Raw genomic sequence first — 27,909 nt, 5'->3', positions numbered from 1 at the left:
TACCCCTTAAGTGGTTTTCGGGTGGTCAAAGATAAGACCCGAATTGATATTGGATACCTATTTGCTATCCCTGCAGAAAATTATTATCATTTTACTTTAATTTCTAAATTATTTACCACGTTAATTTAGAAATTCTATACCACATGCATATATATATATATATATGTATGCATGTATGTATCACTTAATAAACCAACATGCTAGTTAAATATTATTTTCATGAACTCAAACCTATCTCTCTCATGTCACAAAATTGATAAATAAATATTTCCTACTGAATCACAAATAGGTAATAAAATAAAAGTAATAATCACAAAATTATGCAACTAAAAACAATAAATGTCCGTTTAATTCCATGAGAATGCATTCGAACTATAAAAATAAAATCAACCTAATATGATTAGAAATACAAATCAAATTAGCAAGAATAAACATCAAAATGCCCAAACCATTCTGAAAGCTCTCAAAGATCCTCTTCCTCCATAGAAGGATACTAATCTCAATCTACATAAGAGCAAGAGTAAACCCATTATCTATTTAATATGTGATAATTTGCACTGAGTAAACACTTTATAAGCATTCTAAAAATAATATTATTATGATACGGAGAGAGAAATTATCAAGGGGTGGTAAGTTGTCTTGTTATTCTATTTATAAATTACTTCTAAAGTGTTTGTAAGCATTGCATTACTCACTTCCTCCCAAAGTTATCCACAATCACAACCAAAATTGGTGGAAACCTATCTAATAAGATGTAACCCACATCTCTAACATCTCTAATTTCTCCATTTTTTAAGGGCGAAATGTTCATAAGTTTGACAACTTTGGTGAAAATTGTCATTGTTGCAATTGTTGGACGGAAAAGATATTCCTTGTTCGCATGCTAGCTTCAGAAATTTTTTTTAGGAAAAACACTTTATATTTGGAGTAAATTAAAGATAAGAAAATATTTTCTTTTCCTTTCAATTATATTAGTGGAGCTCTATGCTTTCTATGGTCCATGTTCTTATTTTCATGTGATTTATTCTCCGAGTAAAGCTATATAAATATGTAGACAAAATTTGGTTGCAGTTGCATGCATATATTGGTTGGTAATACTCTCACCTGATGCCTCCACCCAGCGGAAAGTTTTATCAAGAAAAGTATTGCTCTAGAAAAGTAGGGCACTTTTAGTATCAACTCAACTAGCCCTATAACCACTAGCTCTTAGTTTCAAAGATACAAACCTTTCTAGATCTAGTCTCTTCTGAAAAACTTGGTAGTTCTAGTCAACTGCTTCACTTTGATATAATGATTCATATTGAAACCCCCTCTTTAGACACTTGTAAAGTGATCAGGATGATTCATTTACCTTCATGGAAACACTATACATAGCCCCCCTAGAGGCATAAACAAATTTCTCGATTACTGAATCTGATGAATCTGATGTGACTGAGATAAAAACATAAAAACAAATTTCTTAATTACTACAAGAGTATAGCCAATTCAGATGAAAATAAATGACAAAAGATGCTTATTTAGCTGTCTCATTGGATGGCAGCATATCAAGAAAACGTGATCCGAAAAGTTGTGTGAGCTGTAGAGGAATTGATATCAATAAGAGGTTCAAATCTAAATCTGTAAACCTCAACACAAATTCTTAGTTATATTTGAGCATGCTACGAGCTCTCTAATAAATAGTCCAAGAGCACCTCCACTCTAAATCTCTAAAATTGGAACAGAATTTGTTCCAATGGAGCGCCATATTGGGATCCAAATTTAAAGCTAACTACAGTGCAGCTCCAAATTTGTATTGAATTTTCATTGCTAGACTAAAAGATCGAGATTCATGACCTGGCTTATTTACAGTTCAGATCAATTCAAGTATTACTGAAAGACATGCAAGGAAGTTTTGTACATCTTTTAATTAGTAATCAGACAACCAATACCTAAACCACAATGGACAATATGTTTGTCTTCCCCCAACAAACGAAAGAGCACAAAAAGGATTTCTCTATATTTTCTTTTTTTCAAACCCGTACATCAGTTTTAATGATGTTCTATATAGATAAATATACAAACCTAAACCTCCGCCGCTGCTCGGTGTAAAGCTACGTGAAGATATTGCTTAAGTACCAAGGCAGCAGGGAGATGCAATACTGTTGGATGTCAAATGGTTGGACATCGGAACTCGCGTACAAAATGCACTACAATGAAGGCAACTTTCAAATTGGTAGCTTCTGTAGAAAATAAGTTTGCTTTTCTTCTACAGCTATCCTTCAATTGAGGCAGGAATTCCAGATGCTCCATCACTGTCTTGGCTGGAAACATTGAGGTTAAGAAGATAATTGCGTGCAACTTCGAGCATCTGGCCCATTTCCTTCTTGTACTGCCAACAGAGAGAGAAAAACTTGAAAATGTTCATTCATTGATGGATTTGCATTAAGAATGTAGTCTAGTGAGACAGGAAAGTTATACTCAATAAGGTGTTCATGTATTATATACTTGTATGCATGTGTTGAACAACCTCTGCAGATCACTATACTACATATATACATGATGAACCATTTTACCAAGGTTGTGACCAGTACACATCCATACCACAACAACAGAAAACTAATATAAAACAGTACTAAAAAAATGATTGACACCCACAAGGGCTAACAAGATCATATAGAGATTCTTCCAATGGTTTATTTTCTAACAAGATCTTCCATAAGTTCCTCAATTTCAGTGGCATATCTCCACCGTCTTTGAACACTTAAAAACATGACAAAAATTAAACTCTTCGTTGATTTCTCTATCCCACAAAGTACACACTAAAGACACATAAATCAGAAAGAGATTGCTCCACAGTTCTACTTGTAATGTGTTAAGCAGATTACAGAACAGCAAATCGTCTATCCATTGCTGTCGCATTCTGATAGTTTGGATATTGACAACATTAATTGGCCTAATAAAGACATATCTTGCTGGACAGACTGGAGGAAGAAGAGAAAAAAACAGCAACTTGAGTTGACAGAACAACAGCAATGACAATGGAAAAAGAGATTCAATGACAAACAGGGTGATGCAGCATGACAACACTGGAGAAAGATTAAAAAATGAGAAATAGAGAGGGAGACAATGGACGACTGCAGCAAGAACAAAGGATAAACAGGAGAGAGTTCCTTACTGGAGCAAAAGAGAAGGATATCAGCCGATCCAATGAAAGAAGACGAGAGCTGGTCCCCATAGTAGGTGCGAGAGATAAAAGAGACTTGGCTATGGATTTTCACACATCATTTTCTAAGGGTTAGAGCTTTTATATGGTCATATTAAGCCTTTCGGTTTTCCGATTAGGAAATACTGTAGGAATCTCAAAACAGTTAGAAACCGAATTAAAAATCAATCAGGAAACCAGTATGATTGTAACTGGAGTAGGTCTACTTTCTCATGTTTACATGTTCGTGGAGCTCCAGATAGACAGCTGGTACAAAGAGAGATTAGAAATAACAACCATTGTTTCCCCAAATAGGTGTTTGGTACACCTCTAGAATAGGGAAAAGGTACTTTTCCTACTCTCATAAGCAGCCCTTCCCTAACTCATGCAACTTCTTAATCTATACCCTAATGATCCAAAGACTAAATCTAGTTAATGTGGAGGACACACTTCCCTAACTCGTCTTATGCAACTCTTAATCTATATCATAATGATTCAAAGACTAAATCTAGTTAATGTGGAGGACTTGTATCGATACTAACATAAAATTGGAAGCTGGCTAACCAAAAAAAGAACAGGCTGCCCAAGTGCACTAGACTCCTGCAAACACGAGGTACTGTGGAGGGAAGAGATGATATACATGGCCTTGAATCCATGAATTCCTTGATGTAAAAGGGGCAGCCTTACCATCACACCAAGTAGCACCTCAAATTGAAAACAATCTAGTTAAGCCTAAATAGTCCTTGATGCACAAAGCTGCTCAGCTTAGATATTGTAGGCAAAGCTAAGGATTTCATTCCATTTCTTTAAAATATAAACTTCTCAAATTGTCTGACAGGATACAGGGGAAAGATGCTTTTCGCCAAACGTGGGAAATGCTTGATAGAATTACAAATAATAGAATGTCAAACCAGACAAGAGCCGCGAAGGTGAAAGCTAATTAAGCAGGATGATCAAATTTTCTCCAAGAAGATTCCCAGAGAATGAGAAGCTATATGGCCAGTTTGGACTCGTAAAAACCAGTTGGCCTAAGGACTGAGATGGCTACAGGTAGTTCTCTGGGGAGGAGGGTAATTTGACAATCATGAGTTTATGACATGAAAGGGACTGTGGACAAGCTATAGAACATTCCAAAATAATGATTGGAACCATGAATATACATGGGATTAAGTTGCTGGACAACCGCTAATTTCAACAAAGAAAAAAGAGGCAACAAAAGCACTGATTTTACCCTTTACTCTTTAGTCTTTTAACAACAATTCCTATATCTATAATGTTAATGGGCTTGTGCATCTAAGAGACAAAAGCTAAATACTCCACACATTGTCAAAATTTGTCATGACCATAGATCCCAAAATCGGTCAGTAATCTCATTTTTGTCTTCCTATAATATGAATATGGATATCTGCAAACCTCACGGTGCCAAATAATCAACTACTCTGAACACTAAAAAACTCAGGTAAATTTTTTTCTCATTTCTCTTCTTTTTCTCACCCATCTTTATCTTCTCTTTTCTGACTGCTACAAAATAATAGTAAAGAGAGATCTCTCTCTCCACTATTACTCTACAATAGTAATTTACAAATATAAAATCTTGTCAAATTTAAGTTTTTTTAGTGAGTTTTTTTTAGTTTTTTGTCTTCATATGCGACTAGTTTTTTTATTCTTAGTTTTTCTTCTTATTTTTTATTTTTTTCTAAATTTTAGAAATATTTTTGTATTTTAAAATAATATTTAAAATTTTATGCAATTAAAAATAGGCTGATCCGATACGAATAATTGATACGATTGATACAGTCCATACAACCGATATGTATCATTTTTTTTCTAATGGTCTATCCCGACCCTGATACTATGTTTCGGAACCTTAGTCATGACAATAAATCAGAAATATACTTGAATGCAGTCTGATGCCTTTAGAATATAAAAGAAAGCTTTTGAGTGGGTGGCTGGGTAGGTCCAGCGACTATGCCTAAAAAGCAGTAGCAATTGAGTATTTGAGTCCAGGAGAACTAAAGCACTTTTGCATAATTCTAAAATGCAGATCATCTATAATGTAATGTCAACATAAGAACCTAAAAAAAATCAAACCATTTGTTAATAATTAGCAAAGCTCAAAGATACTAGGGAGAAGAGACATTGGAAGAAACAGTCTTGCAGAGTCAGTATGTCACTTAAAATAGGTACCCACAAAAGATATATGCCAGCCAGCAAACGCAAAAACTACCCAATTAAGATAAACTTCATTCGTATTTCTCCAGCATACAGCAGGAACAAGCAGCTGGTAGTATGTATTACAGAAAAGCTACAAACTATAAGCTAAGACTAAATAAGGAAAAAGAAATGAATACCTCGTCAACAGCTCCACTCTTAATCTTAGACTGCATAATGCACCATTTCTTAAAATGTGTGCCTGTAAAGAAGGAATTGCTTAATTTAAACATAGATTGCCATATAGCACAATACAACTAAAATTAGAAATGAGGAAGGCAGATAAACAATGAGAAAAGAGGTAAAGAGAAAAGATAAACAGATATCTCACCAACTCTGATATCAAGCATACAGGAGGATATGGAATCTGTTTTTAGTGACCACCTGCAATGTACCTGAAAAAATTTACATGTTGCAAAGTTACAACATCATCATAATCATCATCCAAGTTTCCAACATCGTGGGTAACAGGGCGAATTCGCGAACAGCTCAAAGATGAGAAGGTTCCAAAAGATGCGACAATATTTTAGTATTTTACATCGTTCTTTAGATACATCAAACCTCTAAAAGTTTCTCGCCGAATCCCCAACTTAAGGAAAAAAGGAAACAACAAAGAAAATTGCCATAAAAGCTGTATAAGGTCGATTGGCAAAGGCTAAAAGGTTAGTTGGCACTTGGCACGAGCCTCCATATCTTGGTCGAACTATTACAATGAGTAATGCCCTCGAATGACAAAAGAGCTTTATCTTGGGTGCAATGGATTGTTACAATAATTTAACAACAAACCACGTTCTTCAACATGAATCAAAAGAGTAGGAGTATCATGTACCTCAAAGCAGGAGCCAAATGGAACATCATGTGCCTGTTGCACAGTTTCAAAGACCTAAAGTATGAAAAATTGAAAACCAAAATGAACATATATACAGTACACTTCGTCAAAGGAAAAAAAGAAGAATTTGCAAATGCTACAAACATATTAAAGAAAAATTGAAATAGAATTGAGAACACACCATGTTTGTTTTATCAGGTGAAAGAACTGCATGCTGCCACTCAGTCATGGCTGTGTCTGGAGGACACATGGGGCTATGACATAATGATCTAAATGTTATTTCTCTGACCTGACCATCATACTCATCAGCATCATGCCACTGACCCATCTGTAAAGAGAAAAAATATATAAGGACTGTCCAAACCTATATAAATCATTGATTTCATGTCATCTAAAGTTGACTAATATGCAATCGACAATGTTATTATGACAAGTCATTGCAAGAACAATTATTAGGTATATATATATGCATTATCTCAGTTTCAATTTTTTTTGGGGATTTTTACAAATTACACCCTACATTTTACCTATTTTGTGATTCACACTCCATCTTTGGGGATTTTATAACGCGATCCCTCATTTTTTTCTATAATATTTATTTAATACCCTAACGTTGTTTTAGCTAACTGACATTAACCATGTTATATAGTTATGTGACTTTAGTTCAAAAATTACTAAAATACTTTTAAAAGGTCCTAACCTAACATAAATCCCCACAAAATCCTTCTTCCCCAAATTAAACCCTAATCCCACAAAATCTAAATCCTCTTATCTATAACTAAACCCTACCTCACAAAATTATAATATCAAAACCCACAACTCACAAGAATCCTCCAAAATTTCTACCACATACAAGCCTTAAAAGCTTCCCCCAATTTTACCTATTTTTCTCCATCTCTCTAACTCAAATATTTTTTCTCCATCTTTCCTCAAATTTTCTTCATCTCCCTCCTCATCTTTGAGGTCGCAAGCAACAAAATCAGCTTAGCATTTGGGGAGCTCTAAGATCTCCATGGCTTGGAGTTTAGAAGCTCTAAGATTAGCTTAGCATTTAGGTGATGTTCTCCATGGTTTGAGAAAAAATACGTATGGATGTTCAAATTATGAATAAAATTAGAGATAAGTACAAAGGTAATTTAGAAACATTATAAATTACATAGTGGATTATAACAAAATATTCTCTTTCTGGTATCATTCAGATTGATTATGGTTAGGTTAGTTAACTCAGGGTGTTAAATGAACATTATAGGAAAAAGGAAGGGTCACGTTATAAAATCCCCAAAGACGGGGTGCGAATAATAAAATAAGCAAAATGTAGGATGTGATTTATAAAAATTCCTTTTTTTTTTAAAATACATGTAATATATTTCAGCAAAGTAGCTCTACTTGCACAATCTAATCTAAGTCTGTCTGCTTAAAATTTAGGCTAGATGTTGCAAATCATGTCTAACAAAAAGTATCTTTGATTAGTTGCTCCATTAACTAATATGGATACATGTGAATTTAGACCTTAATCCTCCTAGGAGATAAGGTGCAGGGTTCGCTGGATCGGGATCAGCCAGTTTTGGACCTTTGGGTTAAACCAGATCCATTGTGGATTTGACCCAGATCCGACCAGGAGACATCAGTTATTAATGTCCCCAAGCTAGAATTCTCTTTCTTTCTCTTTTTTCTTCTCACTCTCTCTTTCTCTCTTTCACTCTTCTTTCTTCTTTTCTCTCCCTACCACCTACCATTATTTCTAAGTTAGATCTAGCTCCCACGAATTCTAAATCCAACTCTGACAAACTCCGACAAACTAAGATTAATTTTTTAATATTATTTCTTTATTTACCTTAGTTTTTTAATTTTTTCACTCTCCTTTTCTTCTCTTTCTTCTTCTCCTTCACTGCACCATAATATATCACTTTTTCTTTCTTTTTTTGGTTCTCTTTCAGTCTCTCTCTAATCTCTTCTTAGCAGAATATTTTGTTTTCAGTTTTCTCTCTAATCTCTTATTTTTCTTCTCTTTACTGATTTCTTTTCACGTATTAACTTTCAAAAATCCAAATCATTCTTGCTGAATTATTTAATTTGCTGAAATTGTGATTAAATATTTGTTGAATTATTTTGAAGGTAGCAAAACTTTTATTATTTAATTTCCTTAATTATATTTTTAATTTGATCTCTGTTTAAGTGTTTATATTAAAATTAAAATAACTCCAAAAAAAGCCATAAGATAACGATATTGACTAGCAATATTACATCTCTCTTAGCTAGGACAAAAAACGTATTAAATACAACTGGTGTGGAAAAAAAATGAGTAGCGATGTCAGCCATCTGAAATAACATTTAGCTAGAAGACAAGGAAATATAATAGCTTGCACTCAAATTAGTTTAGAAGTCAAAAAAGAAATGTTGACTTATTTAATAGGCAAAAAAAAAAGGGATAAATAAACTATACCAAAAAAAAAAGAGTCAATGATTCGTTAAAAATTTATGCATAACCATGAAAATATTGATGATGATAGTAGTGGCAGAGTGGAGAAGATGAGCAGTAGAGACAAATGATAAGGGTAATGGAAGAAAGATGCAATACAAAAAGAGAGGAGATAAGAAAAAGCAATGGTGCACCTGGTAGTAGCTTTCAAATGTCTAAATTAGTTTATATACAGGGAGAAAGAAAATATGGGGGCAATATTTCTGAAACTCTTAGTGTTACGGGCTTTACAAGAAAGTCTAAAAACATTGGAGCGATAAATATATATCTTCGGAAAAAAAAGGTAGATAAGCTTGAGTTAGAGGTAGATAAGCTTCACACTTATATTAAACATTTAAAAAGTATTAAAATGAATTTAGTTGGATACTGATGTATGATAGGTGAACTACACAGAATAAAAGAAATATAATTAACTTTTTTGAGTACTCAGACATATGGACAATATTTTTAAAGTCTGTGGATGTTACTACTCATTTTAAAAGTGCAAATTTATTTTTCAATTGAAGATGAGGTAGTAAAAGAAATTGGTAAAAAAAAAGTAATCCAAATGGTTACTGATAATGAGACAAATTATAAGGTTGCTGAATAATTACTTATAATAAAAAGACAACATTTATATTGGACACCATGTGTTGCACATTGTGTTGATCTCATGTTGAAAGATATTGCCAAAGATCCTGAAATTAACAGTCATATATGAAAGTCAGAGATTGACAAACTTTATATATATCATGGTTGAGTTTTTTATTTACTTAGGCAGATTACTGATGGTAGAAAAAATTTACTTGTCACTCATTTTCTATCATTGGAGAGCATAATGTTATATAAAGATGGGATTATACGAATATTTACATTAGCAGAGTGGTCTACAAAAATTAAAAATATAAAACCTAAAGATGGAAGTTTAGATGAAACTTTGAAGAACGTAACTCTTGAAAATATATTTTGGCATAATATTACATTTTCCATTGAAGTATTTAAGCATCTTGTCAACATATTATGACTTGTAGACAATGACGATATGTCTAATGTGGGTATACGAGGCTATGGACTTAGCAAAAGAGTTAATAAAAATAAATGTGAGCACAAATTATAGAAATTAGTTGACTCCATATAAAACAAACAATTACATAGAGATATACGCACTGCTGGTATACATTAGTTTATTAATTTACTTTTATTTAAATATTTTGATATTTAAAATGCTTACACATTTTAAATTATAAATTTCTACTGGATATTTTATGAATCCAAGATTTTAATTCTCTACAAATGTCAATATGATACTGAAGTCTTACTAGGCGTTAGAAAAATAATTAGCAAACTAAAGTCTGATATTCATAAGCAAATCTTTTATGATAGAGAAGTGAGTTATTATTCAATTAAATGATTTTATTATTATTTATTTCAAATTTTAATAAAATTAATTTCTTATAAAATGTATTCAATATATATTTCAGATGGAGAAATATAGATTAAGAGCCAGCCAATTGAGTATTACTAAAGTTGCTGCAATTATATCTCATAACAGTCCAATTGAATGGTGGGCCATTTACGGATAGAAAAAGACAAATTTAACATTAATAGCAAAAAAAATCTTAAGTCAAAGTGTTTTCATCACAGTGTGAAAGAAATTTGACTATCTTTTTTTTAATCCATACCAAAACAAGTAATCAATTGACAATGAAGAGATTAGAGAAATTAATTTTTTGCCATTATAATATGAGATTAAGAGAAAATTTTCATGGTTCACCGAATCGGGATCGGCCGAACCCGATTCGAATCCGAACTCTCTCTCTTTCTTTTCTTTCTTTCACTCCTTTTATTTTCTTTTTACCATATAACCATTGTTTCTCTTACGGAAAGATCTAGCTCCGGCGAACTCCAACAAATTCCAGTAAACTCCGACAAACTCCAGTATATAATTTATTTATTTATTTCTCTCTCGGTTTTTTTCATTTCTTTCACTCTCTTTTTTCTTCTCTTTTCTTCTTCTTCTTCTTCTTCTTCTTATTATTATTATTATTATTATTCTTCATTGCACCATGATTTTTCTTTCATTTGTTTGATTTTCTTCCACTCACTCTTTTTCTAATCTCCTTTTCTTCTCAATTTTTATTGCACCATAGTTTTTCTTTCTTTATTTTCTTATTTCTGATAAACTTCTTTTCTAAATTTTTAAAAGTTTTCTTGCATTTTTAAATAATATTTAAATTTTTACGTAATTAAAAAATCCAATCCGATCCAAGTGACTGATAAGGCCTAGACGTATCATTTTTTGGGAAGGCCAATCCCGATCCCGATTTTTTGAACCTCGAGAAATTTAAAAAGAAAGACAAAATAATCAATTGATTGATTTAAATTATGTTTTTGATGAATACCCCTTGACTCTATAGATCAGAGAAGTGAAAGATAGATTATTAGATAATAGAGATAAACCACGATTAGATAAGGCATCGAGGGAGATTTACAACTAAAGTAGAGGTTCATACGAGTCGTTTAACAGTGAGAGATAGTATAGTTATCAGTGCCAGCCTGGCGGTAAGATCGTCCCTTCCATATTTGCTATGGAAAGTCAAGAAAGCATAAGGATTGACGACAAAAAAACTGAGGATATACATATATATCAATGACGTCGTTATCAGAATGTTGCTTCCTATGACTATGGTTTATCAAGTATTCATTATTTAAAATCATCACATAATCCACATGCTGGTTATTATCCTCCTCAGTGCCCTCAGACACAAGATACACATATTGATTATTATCCTCCTTAGAGACAACAAGATCCATTTGATATGAATATAATAATACAATCTCTCTGGATCACCAAACCCTAAACATCACTATTTACAAACTTATGGTGATTATGATAATGATGACCACAGGAATTTAAAGAGCCATCAACGTTTTGACTTTTAAGTAAATTAAGACTTTTTTAAATTTTTAGGGCCCATATGCGAATTATTATTATTTTTTATTTTTTTGTCATGTTTTCTAAATTTTTAGAGATTTCCTATATTTTTAAATATTATTTAGAATTTTATGTAATTAAAAAAAGTCTAATCCAATTCGAGCGACCGATACGGCCAATACGTATCGTTTTTTCAGAAAGCCGATCCCTATCCCGATTTTTCGAACCTTGATAAGATGAACCCTCTACATTTATACACACAAGATATATAAAGTTAACAATTCACAAATCTCAGAATTTAAAATTTTAAAATAATAATGTGAGAGTTATTTGTACTTACATTCAGATTAGTATCCTTCCGTGCAGAGCGATATTCAGCAATAAACTTTGAGTCATCACTCAGTAGCACAACAAAGAACTGCTCAGCAGTGCACGGAAAAATATCCTGAAAGAAGATTAACAAAACAATTTTATATTATTAACCTCGAAACTGAAAGCTATCATGGCCTAGAAGATAGAGCGATACATTGAATATGCTGACTAGAACTTCTTCTTTAATGAAAGGTTGGGACTTTCCAGGCACAGCAACACTATCTTGTGGCACTTCTACCTGGCTTCTAGTCCCTTTAGTAGAGCTACTGTGTGCACGCAATGCAGATTGTGCCCATTCCTAAAATATAAAATCAGATAGAGGTCAGTATTCCGAATCAATTAGTGTCCATGTCAATAGTTTGAACCAGCAGAAATAATGGAATATCAAGCCGTACTCAAATCAAACAAAAATATGCAGACTGAGTATGTGAAATTGATGATAAGGTCCACTACGTGTTTGAAGTTTAAACCTTGCCTACCGCAGAAGGGATATAGTGGACCCTCATAAAGAGAGTATAAAATTATAAATTGCTATTGCAGGAGTTCATTATATTGGTCCTTACTCTAAAAGTATTGCGTTGAATAAATAGGTGATGTGGCCTAGGAACGAGGAAACATATTGATACAAAAAAGATAAGGAGGTACCTAGATTTACCCCAGAAAGAAAAAATAGGGCATCTGTGAATTTCTTTATCTGCCTCCAAGTATTATTTTCATATTAGCATGGTTTAGATAGGAAAGATAGAACATATCCCATCAAACTATGGAGGAAAGATAGAATATAGCCCATCAAGCTACGGAGGAAAGAAAATCAAATCCACATATATTATGGGGGATAAAGGAATCTTAGAATCCACCACAAAAGAGAGAAGGAAGTAGGAGAAGAAGGTAGAGAAGGGGAAAAGGATAAAACTCTAATAATAATAATATATATGAACAAGATGAACTGCCAACCAGCTAACTAAAGTGAGTACCTGCTTCTCAGCTTCTAACATTGCACGGAAGTTCTTAGCTGCTCGTTGCAATGCTCTCAACGTATGATTTCTATTCCAAAATGATGCAAATTTATATCTGACTCTCCCTGAAAATGAACAGGATGTGTGCAGTATAAGAATATAAACAATACCCTGAAATCATTCCGTGACAATGCTTGATGTAATCAAAATTACCAACAAGATGAACAATTCAAACAAAATAAAACATTTCATATGGTCTATGACATTTACCCTTTTCATGTACTTCCACAATAGTAACTCACAACACACTTCTGTTCTCAAAATATACAATTTAAAAATTGCAGTGCTACAATTTTTAAATTGTGTTTGTGGCTCAAAATCTTTACAAGTCAAAACATAATATATGAAATATGAATTTGGCTTCATCCATGATATGAAGTAAAAAAAGTTTACCATCTGAGCTTCCCAAAGGAGGCACACCATGTCCACCAGCACCCATGCGGAGAACTATCGTAATTGCTGGATTTATAAATGCATGTTGGCTCCGTTTGATCTGCAGTGCTAGTAGCAAAGAAATGCAACACGTTCATATATAATAGCATTTCATAAGATTTTTTCCACAGAATAGAAAGAAAAGAGATAGTGATTGCACCTCATGAATATCTCCAAGGGGAACCACCACCTACATATAGTAGGCTAAGCTCTTAGAAAACAATTAGAGTACAACATTAAATTACTAACTGATGCATGAGTTCGGAAATTTTCTTTACTAACTTAAAAAATAAAGAAATGGTACAGGGCCAAAGGAAAAGAATATTGTTAGAAGAGTGGCAATGTCGTATCTTTTCTTTTTCCCAGATTTGACATATTAGCATATCTGTATAATGTTGTACCCACGTCTTTTATTCGCCTTCATGGTTCATAAACAAGATATCAATGACAAACTAGAAAGACATGATTTTACAGCATAGAATGATATTCAATTATGTACCGACAGAAGATGCTAATAGTAAATTAAATGTAGGGCAGTTATTCATTGCTGTTCACCAGAATATGTACTAAATAGTTCTGAGAAAATGAAATTCATAATATCAAATTAACTGAATCAAAAAGAAAGAAAAAAGATACTCAAAACTCATGTATATAAATCTTTAGACAGTGAGCTTTTGCACCATTCCCTCATGAGAATGAATGGGCCTATCTAACCTTAATTTGCTTTGAAAAGACATTTGAATGGAAACAAATATGCCACGCCGAGACATACATGCGACCATGGTACAAGAAGGACCTCTCAAGTGCACATGAATAACTATGATCAGCAACCTGAACAAAACAGCCCAGTGTCAGTGAAATTTGATGGCATTCAACAATCTTTCAAGTACCATTTATCTACCACTATCAATGTTCTAAACAAAAGGCTGAGGCAGCCACCACGGCGGAATCTGCCTTAGGGCCGCTACGCTTTTGCTTTAGCGGTCCTAAATGGCATTTTGATCCGTGGCGCCCGATATGGCGGGCTGAAATAGTGAGGCACTAGATATGGCGCCCAGTATGGCAGACTGAAATAGTGTTTCAGTCATCTGACCCTCTTTTCTTTCTTATTTTGCACCTTTTTATTGTTTTTTTTTGTGATTTTTTCCCATAGTCTTGCACGGTTCTTAAGTTTGATTTTTTTGATTATATGCTACTATATTTCCTTCTTTTCACATCTTTTTCATTTTTTTTTCCACCATGCAGTCAAAGGCAGCAAAAGTTTCTGCAGAGAAAAGATGGCAGAATTTCCTGCAGCAGGAAATTCATGTAACAGTCTTCTCACTGCAGGATTTTTTTCATTTTCTTAAATATCTAGCAGCAAGCAAGCAATAAAATTTTCTTTTCTTGATTATTAATGAATTGTCAACTTTTAATTAGGTTAGTTAAGGTAGTATTGTGATGGACTTACTTAATTACATAGTTTTATGTCTTTCATGTTACATAGAAGTTACATAGCCTAGGAAAAGTCGAATTATATCATAATTTTAAGACACTGCCTTGGACACATGTCACCCACCATCCATGCTATGAAACCCCTTTAGGTGCCGCATGCTTTTTAAAACATTGATCACTATCCAAGAATTTGATGCTGTAATCTTTCTCGTATTCAATGATGGTAATCTTACCTCATCCAGAGGAAGATCAAATATCGTTTGCAGAGGGCCAGGTTTCTGATGAACGACTGTAGGGCCTTGTCTATCCAAAGAAATCCTTCTCCGAGCACCAGCTCCAGCAAAGCCCTTTAAAGACCTAAAGGTAAAATTTTGCAAGAGTGTGAAATTTCTGATGATGAAAAATGTAAGCAATTACATGCAATGACAAGTAGAAGAGAAACTCAGTAAGATTATATCTTAGCAGGGATGCAAAACAGCACAAATAAGGACAACCAAGAAAACATGCCTGAAAACATAATGAGAATTTATGAAATCAATTTCAGCCTATACCAATACATATATATACTATAACATAGAAAGCCTTTATTTTGTTATTCCAACATTACTAAACATAGGGAGTGACTCAATGTGATGGTAACGCGTGCCCATGAATCCAAGAGATCATGATTTCAACCATAGTTCTCAGTTTCGGCCGATCCCACTCAGGATCGGCCCAGCAGCAGCTGCTGCTACTGGCTGCTGCAGCTAGCAGCAGCAGATAGCTGTCAGCTGCTGCTACTGGCTGCTGCAGCTAGCAGCAGCAGATAGCTGTCAGCTGCTGCTAACAGCAGCAGCCAGCAGCTATAGAGAGAGAGAGGGAAAGAGGAAGAGAGAGTGAGGGAGAGAGAGAGAGGGAAAGATAAAAAGGAAAGAGAGAGAGAGAGAAAGATAAAAAGAGAGTGAGAGAGAGAATGGATACCTTAGAGTAACAGTTAGAGGAATAAGAAAGAAGAGAGAGAGGAAGAGAGATTTTTATTTTTTAGGCTTTATATATGAGTAATTATTATTTCTTATTTTTTTATATTTTTTTCTAAATTTTTAGAAATTTCTCATTATTTTTAAATAATATTTAGAATTTTATTTAATTAAAATAGTTTGATCCGATACAGACGGCCGATACAGCCGATACGTATCGTTTTTCCCAACGACCGATCCCCAATCTCGATACCGATTTCGGAACCTTGGTTTCAACTCAAAAAAACTTCTTTCACTGTACATTTTCCTACCCTAGATCATGCATTAACAAGGGCCCCTGCACTGGGAAACCTTTTTATCAGTCTTGACAAAGAGACTGTAAAAAAAAAAAGAATTCTTACCTCTATTACCAATTGTAAACCAAAGTATCACAATATTATGCTAATCAACGATAGGCTTCCTAGCGGCGATTCGCTCGCCGTCAAGCTTCCGTCGTAGCCCGTCATGCCGGAGAGCTCCGTCGATGAAGGCGTTGTTGTGTTCCATCTCTGGCAGCGAACTACGGCAACTACAAGGTCGAAGAGTGAAGTGCCGCTAGTCTCCCTCCTCTTTTTCTCTCTCTCTCTCTCTTGCGGCACGGCCGGCAGGTGCTGCGACACGTGCCATGCCGTGCCAACCATAGTACGACCATCCATGATGCTAATCATGGTTGGACTATTTTAGACCTAAGGTTTTTGCTTACCAATTAGTTCAAAGTATCCCACTTACTTGACTTGTTGATGGCCCAAACAAATGAGATTACATTACTGATCACAAGTTGGAGATTCTTCACATGCTGTCATGGCACCGATAGTGTCATTTAGAAAAGGTGTTTGGGCAAGAACTACTGTTTGGGCTCCTCGTCAGAGCTGGTGCCACAGTCTTCAGACTGTTCACCTTCAGATAATACTCAACACTTCAGCCTCCATTTAGTTTTACCAAGACACTTGGCATAAGCACCAACTTCAAGTGTTTGGCATGCATATCCATAGATGATTGAATTCACCAGCCCTAACATTAATAGATGGAGTAGGCATTTTATACGGTCAATGTTCATATACCTGTAGGCTCTGTTGCACAAGATACCTAAATCTACTATTTCTAAATAAACACATTGAGATGTGCTTCCAGAATATCACATGCTTGCTCAGCTCCTTGAGTTAAAGATAATATATGATGTCCACAAGATTATCATGCTTTATCAATCCAAGTTTCAAGGTGATTAGGGAACAAAATGATTCAAATATTAGATAATCTAATTATATTGATGGGAATAAGTGTGGTCAATAGAAAAGATAGAATCACAGAATCAGCAAAGATTGTACTTTTGGCAAGTTAGGACAAGCACCAACAGAGGATGAGAGGACAATGATACAGATTGCAGAAAACTATATATTCTGATCCTAACATGTACAGCCTAGAAAGCATATCCAGCAATTATAACTTACTAGTAGTTCAAGTAGACTAAAACTACAAAAGAGGGGCAGAGAGGGAGAGAAAGGGGGCGAGAGACAGAGTTAGAGCCCAGAAAGGATTTACAAGAAGAAATTACAGTAGATAGGGTGGTGACCTTATACATAATGCATAATCCTAAAAGGAGCTAATGCGGGTAATGGAATCATACAGCCCTCCTATGACTTAAAGACTTAAACAATTGGAGAACAAGGCAGAAGCAATGCATTCGAGGCCTAACAATTCCTTTAAGATGACTTTGTGAATTTAAATCAATGATGAAAAGTTCCCTAGTAACTAACTTAAGTTTATAGGAATATGAGACTGAGTTGAATTTTCCACATCAATTTGCATTCAGAAACCCTCACCCTTCTTCTCAACTCAAATTTTTTTTCCTACAATTCATTTGGTTAAATTACATTGCCTCACCATACCATTTGATAAACTTGGACATTTCAATTGAGTTACAAGTATCATTTCCATATTTAGTCCGTAAATTTGTAAACTCCAAAAAAATTCTATCAAAATTATGTTTTCGATGTCTCCTAATAGCAATACAATCTTTTTACATACAGGTTAATCAGAAATTAGATGATCTACAAGTAAACACCCAGTGAGAATAATCAGCCAGAAGCATAACATTTTAAAAGAGGAACTACCTATGCAAGAAGCTACAATACATTAGTCATAGACACACAAGCATTAACTAACAAAAGTAAGGTGGATTATAATTTTCTTCCTTTCAATCCTGAAGAAAAACAAAGTCAATAGATGTTGGACAATAATATAGGCCAAGAACAAAGGAAAGGTCCTTAGTACAGATAAAAGTTCAGTAGCAAACATACAGAAAAAGTGGTAGCCAGAAAACCAAGATAAGAAAAAACCTGGAAGAACTCTCAGTAAGCTTTATGGTTTTAATATGAAGGCAAACCTGAGAAAAAGAAAACATCAGAATAACTCGACAACCAGTGAACACTAAGTAGATTTGACCATCAAAAAGCAATATCGTACCTGTCCTGATGCACTGTCCAATGAATGCCAGATGACTCCTGTATGGCCTTCACCTTCAACTGGAATACATACAGATCCCAGAACTGTACTTTTCCATATTATATCCCAGTCATATATCGTTACATTTATCTATAAGAAATAAATATAAGACCCAATAAGAACAAAGCAAAATAAATTTGTATAGAATTGGAAAGAATAAAAGTGTCTCTTTTCTAAATGACTTTTCATCTATTTGACATTTCTAATGGAATAGATTAAGAATTAGGCAGACCTTATTTTTGAGTTGTCCAATGATAAATTTGGAAAAATAACTTCAGTGCAAGGATTTAAAATATGTAGTCTGTGTCAACTATGTATATGTGTATAGATGTTTCTAAAAATATGTATATGACTGCATGTGTATAGATGTATCTAAAGATATGTATATACAATTTACATAATCTGATAGACTTATTAAAGAAAGTTATGTTTATTTATTTCTATCTGAAACATTATGCCATCACAAGCTTTGTAAAGAAGATATTATAAGTCAAAGGGTTGGAAGACGAGAAATAAGATAATAAAGTTGTCATGTTGTAAACTTCAATTTGTAACATCTTCATTGCTTGATGTAGTCATTTTGACAATTCCAATTCATGTGTAAGCAAGCATTGTATTCAAAGCTGGCAATAAAGCATAAAAACCACTACTCTATCAATTACTTATTTTTGTTGAATTTCAGAAATTATTAGATTTTCTGTTTTATTGCCTTGCACAATGGCTCTGACCTCTAGGTGGGTCCCTTATCCGCATGTCCATTGCCTACAGTCATTTGAAACATTCATCACAAGCAGTTACTTTGAGATATATGAACAGCATCCAACATGCTAAACCATGAATTTTAAATTTATAACCTAATAATAGACCATCAACCTGGACGTTCAAATTTTTTGTAGTGATAAGTGATTGAATGAAGACATTAATAAAGTTACTCAATGATTTGTTTGTAGCATGGATGTCTCAGTAAGCTAAATAAAGTTTGAAATAGGGACCTGAAATAACCTGTACAGGAAGAAAATCAACAATGAAATTAAATTCCTCTCCCCACATTGGATTTCTGGATCCAGGAACCATGGAACTGTGTTAACATGATAAAATAGTAATGTCAAAACATAATAGAGGACAATTTCAGTTACTTCGTGGGCCAAATATACAGACAAGAAGAACTTGGCATGTCTAACTTGAATATAACACATTCTATAGAAGTGAAAAACTAACGACGTGAAAACAATTATATGCATATATCAATAGAGAAAATTATATCAGGAAGTTACTAGAAAACTAATACAAATTTTGAACTTCCTTAGTTATTTAATAGATATCTAAGAGAGTTGGGCTTTGACTGGAAAGTTGTCCCAGCTACGAAGTTATAAACACATATTGCAGTTCAGGTATGAGGTGACTGTGTCTTCCAATGACATTAATTATTTGCAGAAGACAGGTTACTCAAATTGTCATAAAGTCATAAAATAATGAATTAAACGAACCTGAAACGCCCCAGAATGTCAAGAGTCACGACTATTACCTACCTACTTTCTATAAAATAATCTTTGATCAGCTTGTCCCTTGCTGAAAGAAAATGTTCATCAAGTCAGCCTTCCAAATAAAAGGATGGCTTAGCCTACAAGTCATCCATTACAACAACAAGCGCCAGCTCACTGTAACTATTTTAGAGAAAATTGATAACCACTAATGCAACCAGTTCACAACTCAGTCACCGACAATATAAAGAAAAAGTACAAGAAATAGGAAAAAGAATTACTGTAAACACCTAAATCTCTTTTGTTCATCACAAGTAATTATGACATAAGGATCAGATGTCCCATTCAAGTTTGCGCCAACTAGGTTCTTGGCAGCCAATAGTTCCACCTGAAGCAGAAAACAGATTGAGACCATCATATGGAAAGAACAGAAAAAACATCATAAGACCAAAAATTTTCTAAATTATCTATTTGATTATCTAATAAAAAGATAATAAAGAAAAAACGAGGACTCAAAAGAGAGACCCAGCATAACTTCAGAGCAAGCATATACAAGAATGATGTGATCGCTGTAGATTATAAACTACGAAAAAAAGTAGATCAACAGTTCTATTATTCAAGATGTTAATTCTATCTAGCAAGACTTACCTTCACGACATATGCAGAAGTTCCTTGAAAATCTCCTTTTAATAGACTCATCTACAAAATAAGTGTAGAACTGCATGTCAAATGAATGAAAGAATTATTTCATTGGACAAAAATATAATTAATTGGTTCTGCAGAAGAACTATCATGCGACACCATATTGAGCAATTTAACAAAATGAAATATAAGGAGGACAAAGTAACATGATTCATTATCCTACTAGTACAACCAAACTCAAAAAGCTCGTATCTGGATAAGTCCCCTGGCGCCAGTATTCGTGAAAGCTAATATGGCCACCAAAAGATGTAAACATTTAAGAGTTAAAAGTTAGAAGTGTAGTGAGCACATATCATTAAAGTATTCATCCAACATTCTTGATATGCCCTAATTTCCATCTTCCAAATAGACTAAACAACAAATATACCAAAATTACTAGTGCACAAAGTTGAATAGGGTAGTAAATAAAATTTTCTCTATCAAAACATTCAAGTAGATGCCTGTTGACTGGAAAAGATAGACTAAATATGGAAAGAGCATCCTCTTCTTGACGTTGGATATGCATATACTTTAAAAGAAGGAGAAGAGAAACTTCTACCTACCATAATCAATTCTCTTTTAATCTATGTATCAAACTCTATCTCATAACTTGAAGTTGAACCCCTAGCGCGAAAGGCTTTTGTCAACAGAAGGATGGGGAGGCAGTCACGTGGTTCAGCAGCTAAGGTTACTCAAATTCACTGCTGTGAATAGGTTTCTGGTTACACTATTAGTTAACAAGTAACTAAATTAAAGTAAGTGTTTTAGGTCAATTAGAATATTAGTACTCTCAGCCAAATAAGTAGCAGGCAGATGATGTCATTCTCAGCACTGGTCAAGTCTGAGTGCAAATAAATAAAAATATAAAATTGACCAGTTTAAGATGTAATCTGTTTTCTAGTTCTAGGAAGGTAAAGCAATAAAACTTAACGTGGACCCGCTCTTGGAGGGTAGATCTAGATTAGTCACAGAAATGTGAGTCTGCACAATTCGAAAAGAATATTCATCAAGCCAGAAAATTACGAAACTAGATGGATTAGCTTCATAAAGTTTTGATCTATGTTTTTGGTATTTAGATCCTATTCAGATTCGCATTCTATCTGAGTCTAGTCTGGATGAGAGGTTGATGGTGGTGTTGGTGATGAGTGGAGGTGGCTGACGACAAGAGTTGATAGATGCATGGTGTAATGGTAGCTAGTAGATCTAAGAGAGAGAAGAGGGGAGAAAGTGTGGATGGCCCTAAGAGACTAGGGAGATCGCCAGTCGAAGGCAGTAGGAGGGCCGGTGGCTTTGGCTATGAGAATGACTAGGGTTTGAGGGAATTAGGGTGAGAAGGAGAGAGATAGAAGGAGATAGACTCGACAATTCATCCAATGATCCTCAACCTAATTGCTTTCCACATATTTATAGGAGACTAATCGACTTGACCCAATTGAATAATCATATGACTTAAATTGTAACAAGCTAAAATAATAAACGACCCAACTAAAATAAAAAATCGATTAAGCTAAGATAACCGACTTGACCCTACGAGTCCAATGTCATATAAAATGTTCTAATATAACCCGAATCACATCAATCCACCACGATTCCGTTCAATGTCTTTAAAATGATAGCTCAGGGAAGCGCTCCATCAAATCCAACTCGAGCTTAGCTGGGACTCGAACCCGAGTACGGTCTAGAACTAGTTTGTCCTGCAGTTTTAGCCTCGAGCAGCTGACTAGATCCTTTCTCATCTCCGACTCAAGTTTGACCATCTATGGATCTTTCAAATGGGCTTCTTTCAGCTCTGGAAAAAAAATCGAAACCAAAAAAGAGGCCAAGTCAGCCGAGTCAAATTGTCACGAGAACGACTTGCGCTACTAAGATATTGCATCTACGGTGGCCTCAGGTGGAGCTGCCAATGGTTGGAGCAACTCCAGTATGTTCCCCCCTGTCCAAGTTGGCTTAGGCAGCCCCTTAATCTACATTAAGGCCCTGTGACAATCAATTTTGGGCAGCCCCATCATGGAATGCAAGGTGGCGCCGATTTTGCGCCAAATCCTATCCAACTGCACGTGTCGTCTGTTCAACTTAAAGTTCAAAGGTATCTCCTTAAAGTTGAATGTGACCGAACCCAAACTATAGAACAATTGGATGCCGAGTACAATGTCCACACCATAGAGAGCCAACGAGTGAAGATCTAATATTAACGAATGTCCTTCAACCTTCAACATGACTAGTCGCAAACACCACTCGCTCGTAAGGTGGTGTCGTCTCCAATAATTACATCGAAGCCTGGGATCAACTCCGGTGTCAATCCAATCCTTTGGATCAGCCGCTTGTCTAAAAAATTGTGTGCTTTCAGTGTTAATAAGTATCCACATCGAACACCCTTTCATGGTGCCATCGACTCGAGAATTGTCGTTGCAGTGGAACCAGCATAGGCGTGGAAAGAAATTTCAACCTAAACTTCCTTGTTTGCCTCTAATGGTTCCTGAACGACGATCTTTCCATCCATGTCCTCCTCTACTAGTCCATCAACTCTGTCTTCGTTCGCTTTGCCTAATAGCATCATCGTCGCGGCCAATCGGGTCAAGTTTATGCCCCGGCATATAGTTTTATCACAATAGAAGCAAAGCCCCATAGCCCTTCAATTTCCCACTTGGGTTGTAATGAATTCTCGAATGGAGGCCCTCAAAGGTCCTCTATCCTCTAGAAAAGGCCTTGGAGCAAGGCGAACCCCAACTGCCATGGGTAGCCGATGGGTGTCCCTTGCCTCCGATTCTATCCATATGCTCTATGATGTGTTCCGAAGCTTCTTTCTCATTATCCGGGTAGTGGAAAAAGCCTCCAACAAGGATCGAGGATGGGCAGCCTGCACCTCAACTTGAATGTCCCGTCAAAAGTCGGAGATGAAGGTGCTTTTTAGCAGTGACTCATGCCACCCAATTGTTGACTATTCAAACTCCTCTTGGTATGCCCAGACAGTAATCTTTTGGGTTAACTTGGTCAACAACGCTTAGAAATCTTCATACTCCGTTTGGCTGAAGTGCAAATACATGACATCGGCAAATTCATCCCACTATCCAAACGGTCGTGCCCTTCACGCGGCTTGGTACCACCTTATGGCGACTCCACAAAGTGGAAGAATGCCAAAAGGGCTTTTTGATTAGACATGATCATCGGCCGGGTTCGGGCCGGGCTTTTTCGGCCAACTGGGCTTAAGTATTTGTTCACGGCCCGACCCACCAATTACTCGGGTCAGGCCGGATTCGTTACCGCCCGTCAACCCGTGAGAAATCGGGCTAGTCGGTCGAGCCGGGCCGGCCCGACCCACCAATCACTCGGTCCAACCCATATTTTAGCTATTTTTAGAATTTGTTTTACTATTAGCTTATTTTAAAAATATATATATTTATATTTCTCCATTTAAAATTAATTAAAATAAATTTAAATTTTTTAATGGTGTGCTTAAAATAATACAACACGGTACAACACCAAAATTTTTACTATAGCAATGGTAAATTACGTAGGCAGAATGGGCAAAGTATCGTAGCAGACAGGCAGGCTACTGTAGCAGAACGGGCGGGCCTAGTTGTGGGCCAAACGAGTGAGCTTCCGAGCCGGGTCAGGTGAGCAAAGGGTTAGCCCGTGCCGCCCATGGGTAGTTCGAGCTCGAGCCGGGCCGGGCTTAGCCCGGTCCAAACCGAGCTGTGTCAGGCCGGGCACGACCGGACTGGGCCATTTGATCAAGTCTATTTTTGATCTTCCGTTGTACCTTGGTATAAACAGAATTATTCGACGTGGTAGATTCAATCTAGTGGATCTCCATCGTCAAACGTGAAAAATTCAAGTCGCACTATTCGGCCTTAAAACCTGGCTTCTCGTTGTGCCTCACTTCTCAATTATATCTTGGCTCTCGGTTCTATCCTAGCTTGCAAAGGAGTAGCCATGGCCCTCTCGAATTGTTGTCCAAGAGCTAGTTCATTAAACTCTGCCCACAAGTCTTTCTCCTCGAAGCGATGTGTTACCAACACCCTAGAATGCCTAGGGCAAGTGCCGTATCAGTTCGTCTTCAATCCCAGTCTCTTGCTCTTCCTCATGAAGGAATGTCCTTTTCCATCTGTAAACATCTCCAACAGCGCTTAATAATGGTCGTCTAAGTGTTGGTTCATCAATTTTGTCCCATGGATCCTCCTCCTCAAGGCGAGGGGCAACCAGTGCCAAAATCGAGTGGACGTGGGTGGTGCGCCAACTCACCTTAGGGCTGATGTGGGTATGATCAAGCTTCGTGGCCGCTAGTCCAACTACTCCTCCATGTCATCTTCAAAGTCTAGTGGTTTGGGAGGTGGAGTCGTCATCGTATAAACTGGGGCAGCCATGGTTACACTATGGTTAGGACCAGTACTCATGGACGGTGGAGATCCCCTATTGCGATCTACATTCCATTAATGTGTGAGCTCCACAAGGCTGTTGTGGATCTCCTCATGGTGGCTTGCATCATGATGAGGAAGGTCCTCAACTCCCCCCATTTGCATGACCGGCTGAGACCCAACCCCTCTTGATGGTGTGGTTGACGGTGAAGCCGATCTCACCTCAGTCTCGTGACGATGGTCTGCTACCTTAGACATCTCCCTAGGGTGCCTTGCTGCCATTGATCTGGTGATGGTCATGGTTTGAGAATCACTAGTTTTGATACCAATGATGTGGACTCGATCTTGGAGAATATACTTAGATTAGTTGCAAAAACGTGGGTCTGCACAATCCGAGAAGACTATTTGTCAAATATTCGTACATTGTCAAAGAATTATGAAATTAGATAGATTAGCTTCGTAAAATTCCGATAATTCAAATCCTATTCGGATTCGCACTCTATCTGGGTCAAATATTAACGAGAGGTCGGCGATGGTGCTGGTGGCAAGTGGAGGTGGCTAACAACAAGGTTTGATGGATGCGTGGTAATGACGATGGCATGGGATAATGGTAGTTGGTAGATTTGAGAGAGAAAAGAGAGGGGGGGAGTATGGACGGCCCTAAGGGATTAGAGGGATTGTCGATCGAAGGAGGTAGGAGGGTCAATGGCCTTAACTAGGGCGATGGTTAAGGTTTAAGGGAATTAGGATGAGAGCAAGAAAGAGAGGGGGAGATATAGACTCAATCAACTTATCTAATAATCTTCAACTTAGTTGCTCTCCATATATTATTTATATATAGCTAACTGACTTGAACCAACCGACTAATCAAATGACTTAAATCATAACAAGCTAAAATAATAAACGACTCAACTGAAATAGAAGTCAACTAAGTTAAAATAACCGACTCAACAAAGCGAGTCCAATGTCCCGTGAAGTGATCTAATCTGACCCAGATCACATCAACTTAATTATTAAACACTTGATGTACTTCATCAAAATTCTCCTTCTTAAAATCACTTGTTTATCTTCACAAATTAGTTAACTGGATTTGTAATTTGGGAATAAGATACTAGTTAATGAAAATTCTTTCTTTAGTTATTTCAAAAATACTTTGGTAGATAAGACATAAAGTTCTGCTTGGAAGTTAGAAGTTGGACGACGTTCAAGTTTGCAGATAGATGTGTAAATTTAACTATAGACCATTAATGTGACCAACAATGTCCTAATGCATACAAACCATAAAGTAAAAATACTTCATCCTTATTACCTCTCCTGAAATCAGCACAAGTCAGTAGTCCTATTAGCATGACACTTTTTCATTAATTTTTGGAAGCGGAGCAGACAATGCATCACCTACATCAAACTCCAAGTGCCCTCTTTGTATCCTGTATAATGACCATCCACAACTCATTCATCCTTGGCAATCTTTAACAACACATCCAGTGCACTCCAAACCCCAAATAGCAAGGCCCCACCTTCTACCTTTCATTAAAACAAAACCCCCATCCTCAATGTGGTTTTGCGCTGCCATCTATAGGCCTTCTTCCTCACATATTACCTCCAGTCAATCCACTAGCTCACTATCATCCTTCTTGTTTAGTTCAATCAACAAATAGAAGCAGGCTACATCCTCACTAAAGATCCTGCCTAGTGACAACAATTCAAGAATTAGTACTATCTCTACTACTGAAATATCACCTTCAACCACTGTAACATCTATTGAGGAATGTATCAAATCTTTCATAGACCAACTACTTCAGCTATCAAATAAATGACTCTCCTCAAGTAAGTACTAGCTTTCATTGTAACATTTATTGAGGAATGTATATCAAATCCTTCATAGACCAACTACTTCAGCTATCAAATAAATGACTCTCCTCAAGTAAGTACTAGCTTTCATTGCTAAGTTCATTATTACTCGTTAACATGAAAAATAACGAAATTTCATCCAATGCATTATTTCTGATTCTAACTCACCGGGACCAGCTTTCTCAACAAAATAGAACTTTCGAATGCTATAAACGTAAGCAATTTCATGTAATAAAAATGAATACAATTAATTCTGACAGTATATATCAATTGACTCTATAGATCAATAACACCAAATAATTCATACTCAAACGGATTGCCGATTCACGTCATATGAATCAAACTAGTTACATCATACCTTATCCTTATCGTCCGCTTCCCGCATAACCTGCTCCCTTCCGACCACCATCTCACCGCTCCCACTGCGCCCCCGACCGTCATCCGCGGCCTTACTGCTGGAAGAGAGCCTCTCAAAGAACGAGTAGAGCGCGATCACGAGGAGCGCCGCTGCGCAGGTGACCTCGATCTCCCACCACGACGGGAGGAGGAATCCAGCGGAGATCGCCGCCATGGGAGCGAAGCGATGAGAAGCTAGGGTTTCCGAGACTGGATATCTAGGGTTTCGCGAAACGAGGAGGTCCATGAGGAAAGAGAATAAGGAGAAGAGGAGCAGGAGGGAGAGGCCATGAGAAGGAGAGGGAGAGGGAGGGAGAGAAATGAGGAAGGGCCAAGCGGAGTGGAGGGGGGGGTCAAAAGAGTTGGTTGGAGGGAGACGGCAAATGCGGGGGGGCTAATATTAATAAAAGAAAGTGTGAGGGGGTTATTTTTGAATAAATAAATGCGGCAAAAGAGGAATGTGCCGATGTTTGCCGGCGAATATTAATTGAATGGGACCCCTTTTGGTGCTGCCTACGTGGCTGCCAAGTTGCAAGTTCGTAAAGCAACTTGAGTTTTTGAAGCTAAATTTTTTAATTTTATTTATTAAAATAGACAATACCTAAACTTAAATACTAATATGTATAGTCCGCCGAGAAAACGGATCGAATAGTGTTTAACTCCATATCTAGATTCATATTTTTATTTTGTATATAAATTTGAATATGGATATTGGATACATAGAAAAATTTATAATTATATTTTATAACTAAATAGATGCCAATAATTTTTATAAAAAGG

General features: G+C 36.1%; 1 protein-coding gene across 3 annotated transcripts; it reads right to left on the bottom strand.

Annotated features, from left to right (window-relative positions):
• Nucleotides 1-1,974: 1,974 nt before the first annotated feature.
• Nucleotides 1,975-27,508, bottom strand: LOC140792924 (BAG-associated GRAM protein 1-like). Of its 3 annotated transcripts, none has more exons than XM_073144166.1 (18): nt 27,092-27,508; nt 20,495-20,545; nt 20,137-20,234; nt 19,368-19,443; nt 18,327-18,455; nt 18,200-18,246; nt 15,102-15,225; nt 14,149-14,265; nt 13,595-13,624; nt 13,396-13,495; nt 12,961-13,067; nt 12,141-12,284; nt 11,955-12,059; nt 6,403-6,549; nt 6,222-6,275; nt 5,724-5,787; nt 5,533-5,594; nt 1,975-2,368 (listed from the first exon to the last, which is right to left on the bottom strand). In XM_073144166.1, the coding sequence occupies exons 1-18, from the start codon at nt 27,374-27,376 to the stop codon at nt 2,252-2,254; spliced, it is 1,857 nt and encodes a 618-aa protein (XP_073000267.1). In that variant the 5' UTR covers nt 27,377-27,508; the 3' UTR covers nt 1,975-2,251. The 3 variants fall into 3 exon arrangements, with proteins under 3 accessions (XP_073000267.1, XP_073000268.1, XP_073000269.1); XM_073144167.1 differs by having other exon boundaries at nt 19,368-19,422; XM_073144168.1 differs by having other exon boundaries at nt 20,495-20,564; nt 27,092-27,218.
• Between the last annotated feature and the right edge of the window lie 401 nt (nt 27,509-27,909).

This window comes from Typha latifolia, chromosome 7 (genome assembly GCF_019914945.1).
Source record: "Typha latifolia isolate L0001 chromosome 7, TyphaL0001v2, whole genome shotgun sequence".
In the NCBI taxonomy this organism is placed as follows: Eukaryota; Viridiplantae; Streptophyta; class Magnoliopsida; order Poales; family Typhaceae; genus Typha; species Typha latifolia.
This window is presented reverse-complemented; position numbering and strand designations above follow the sequence as displayed.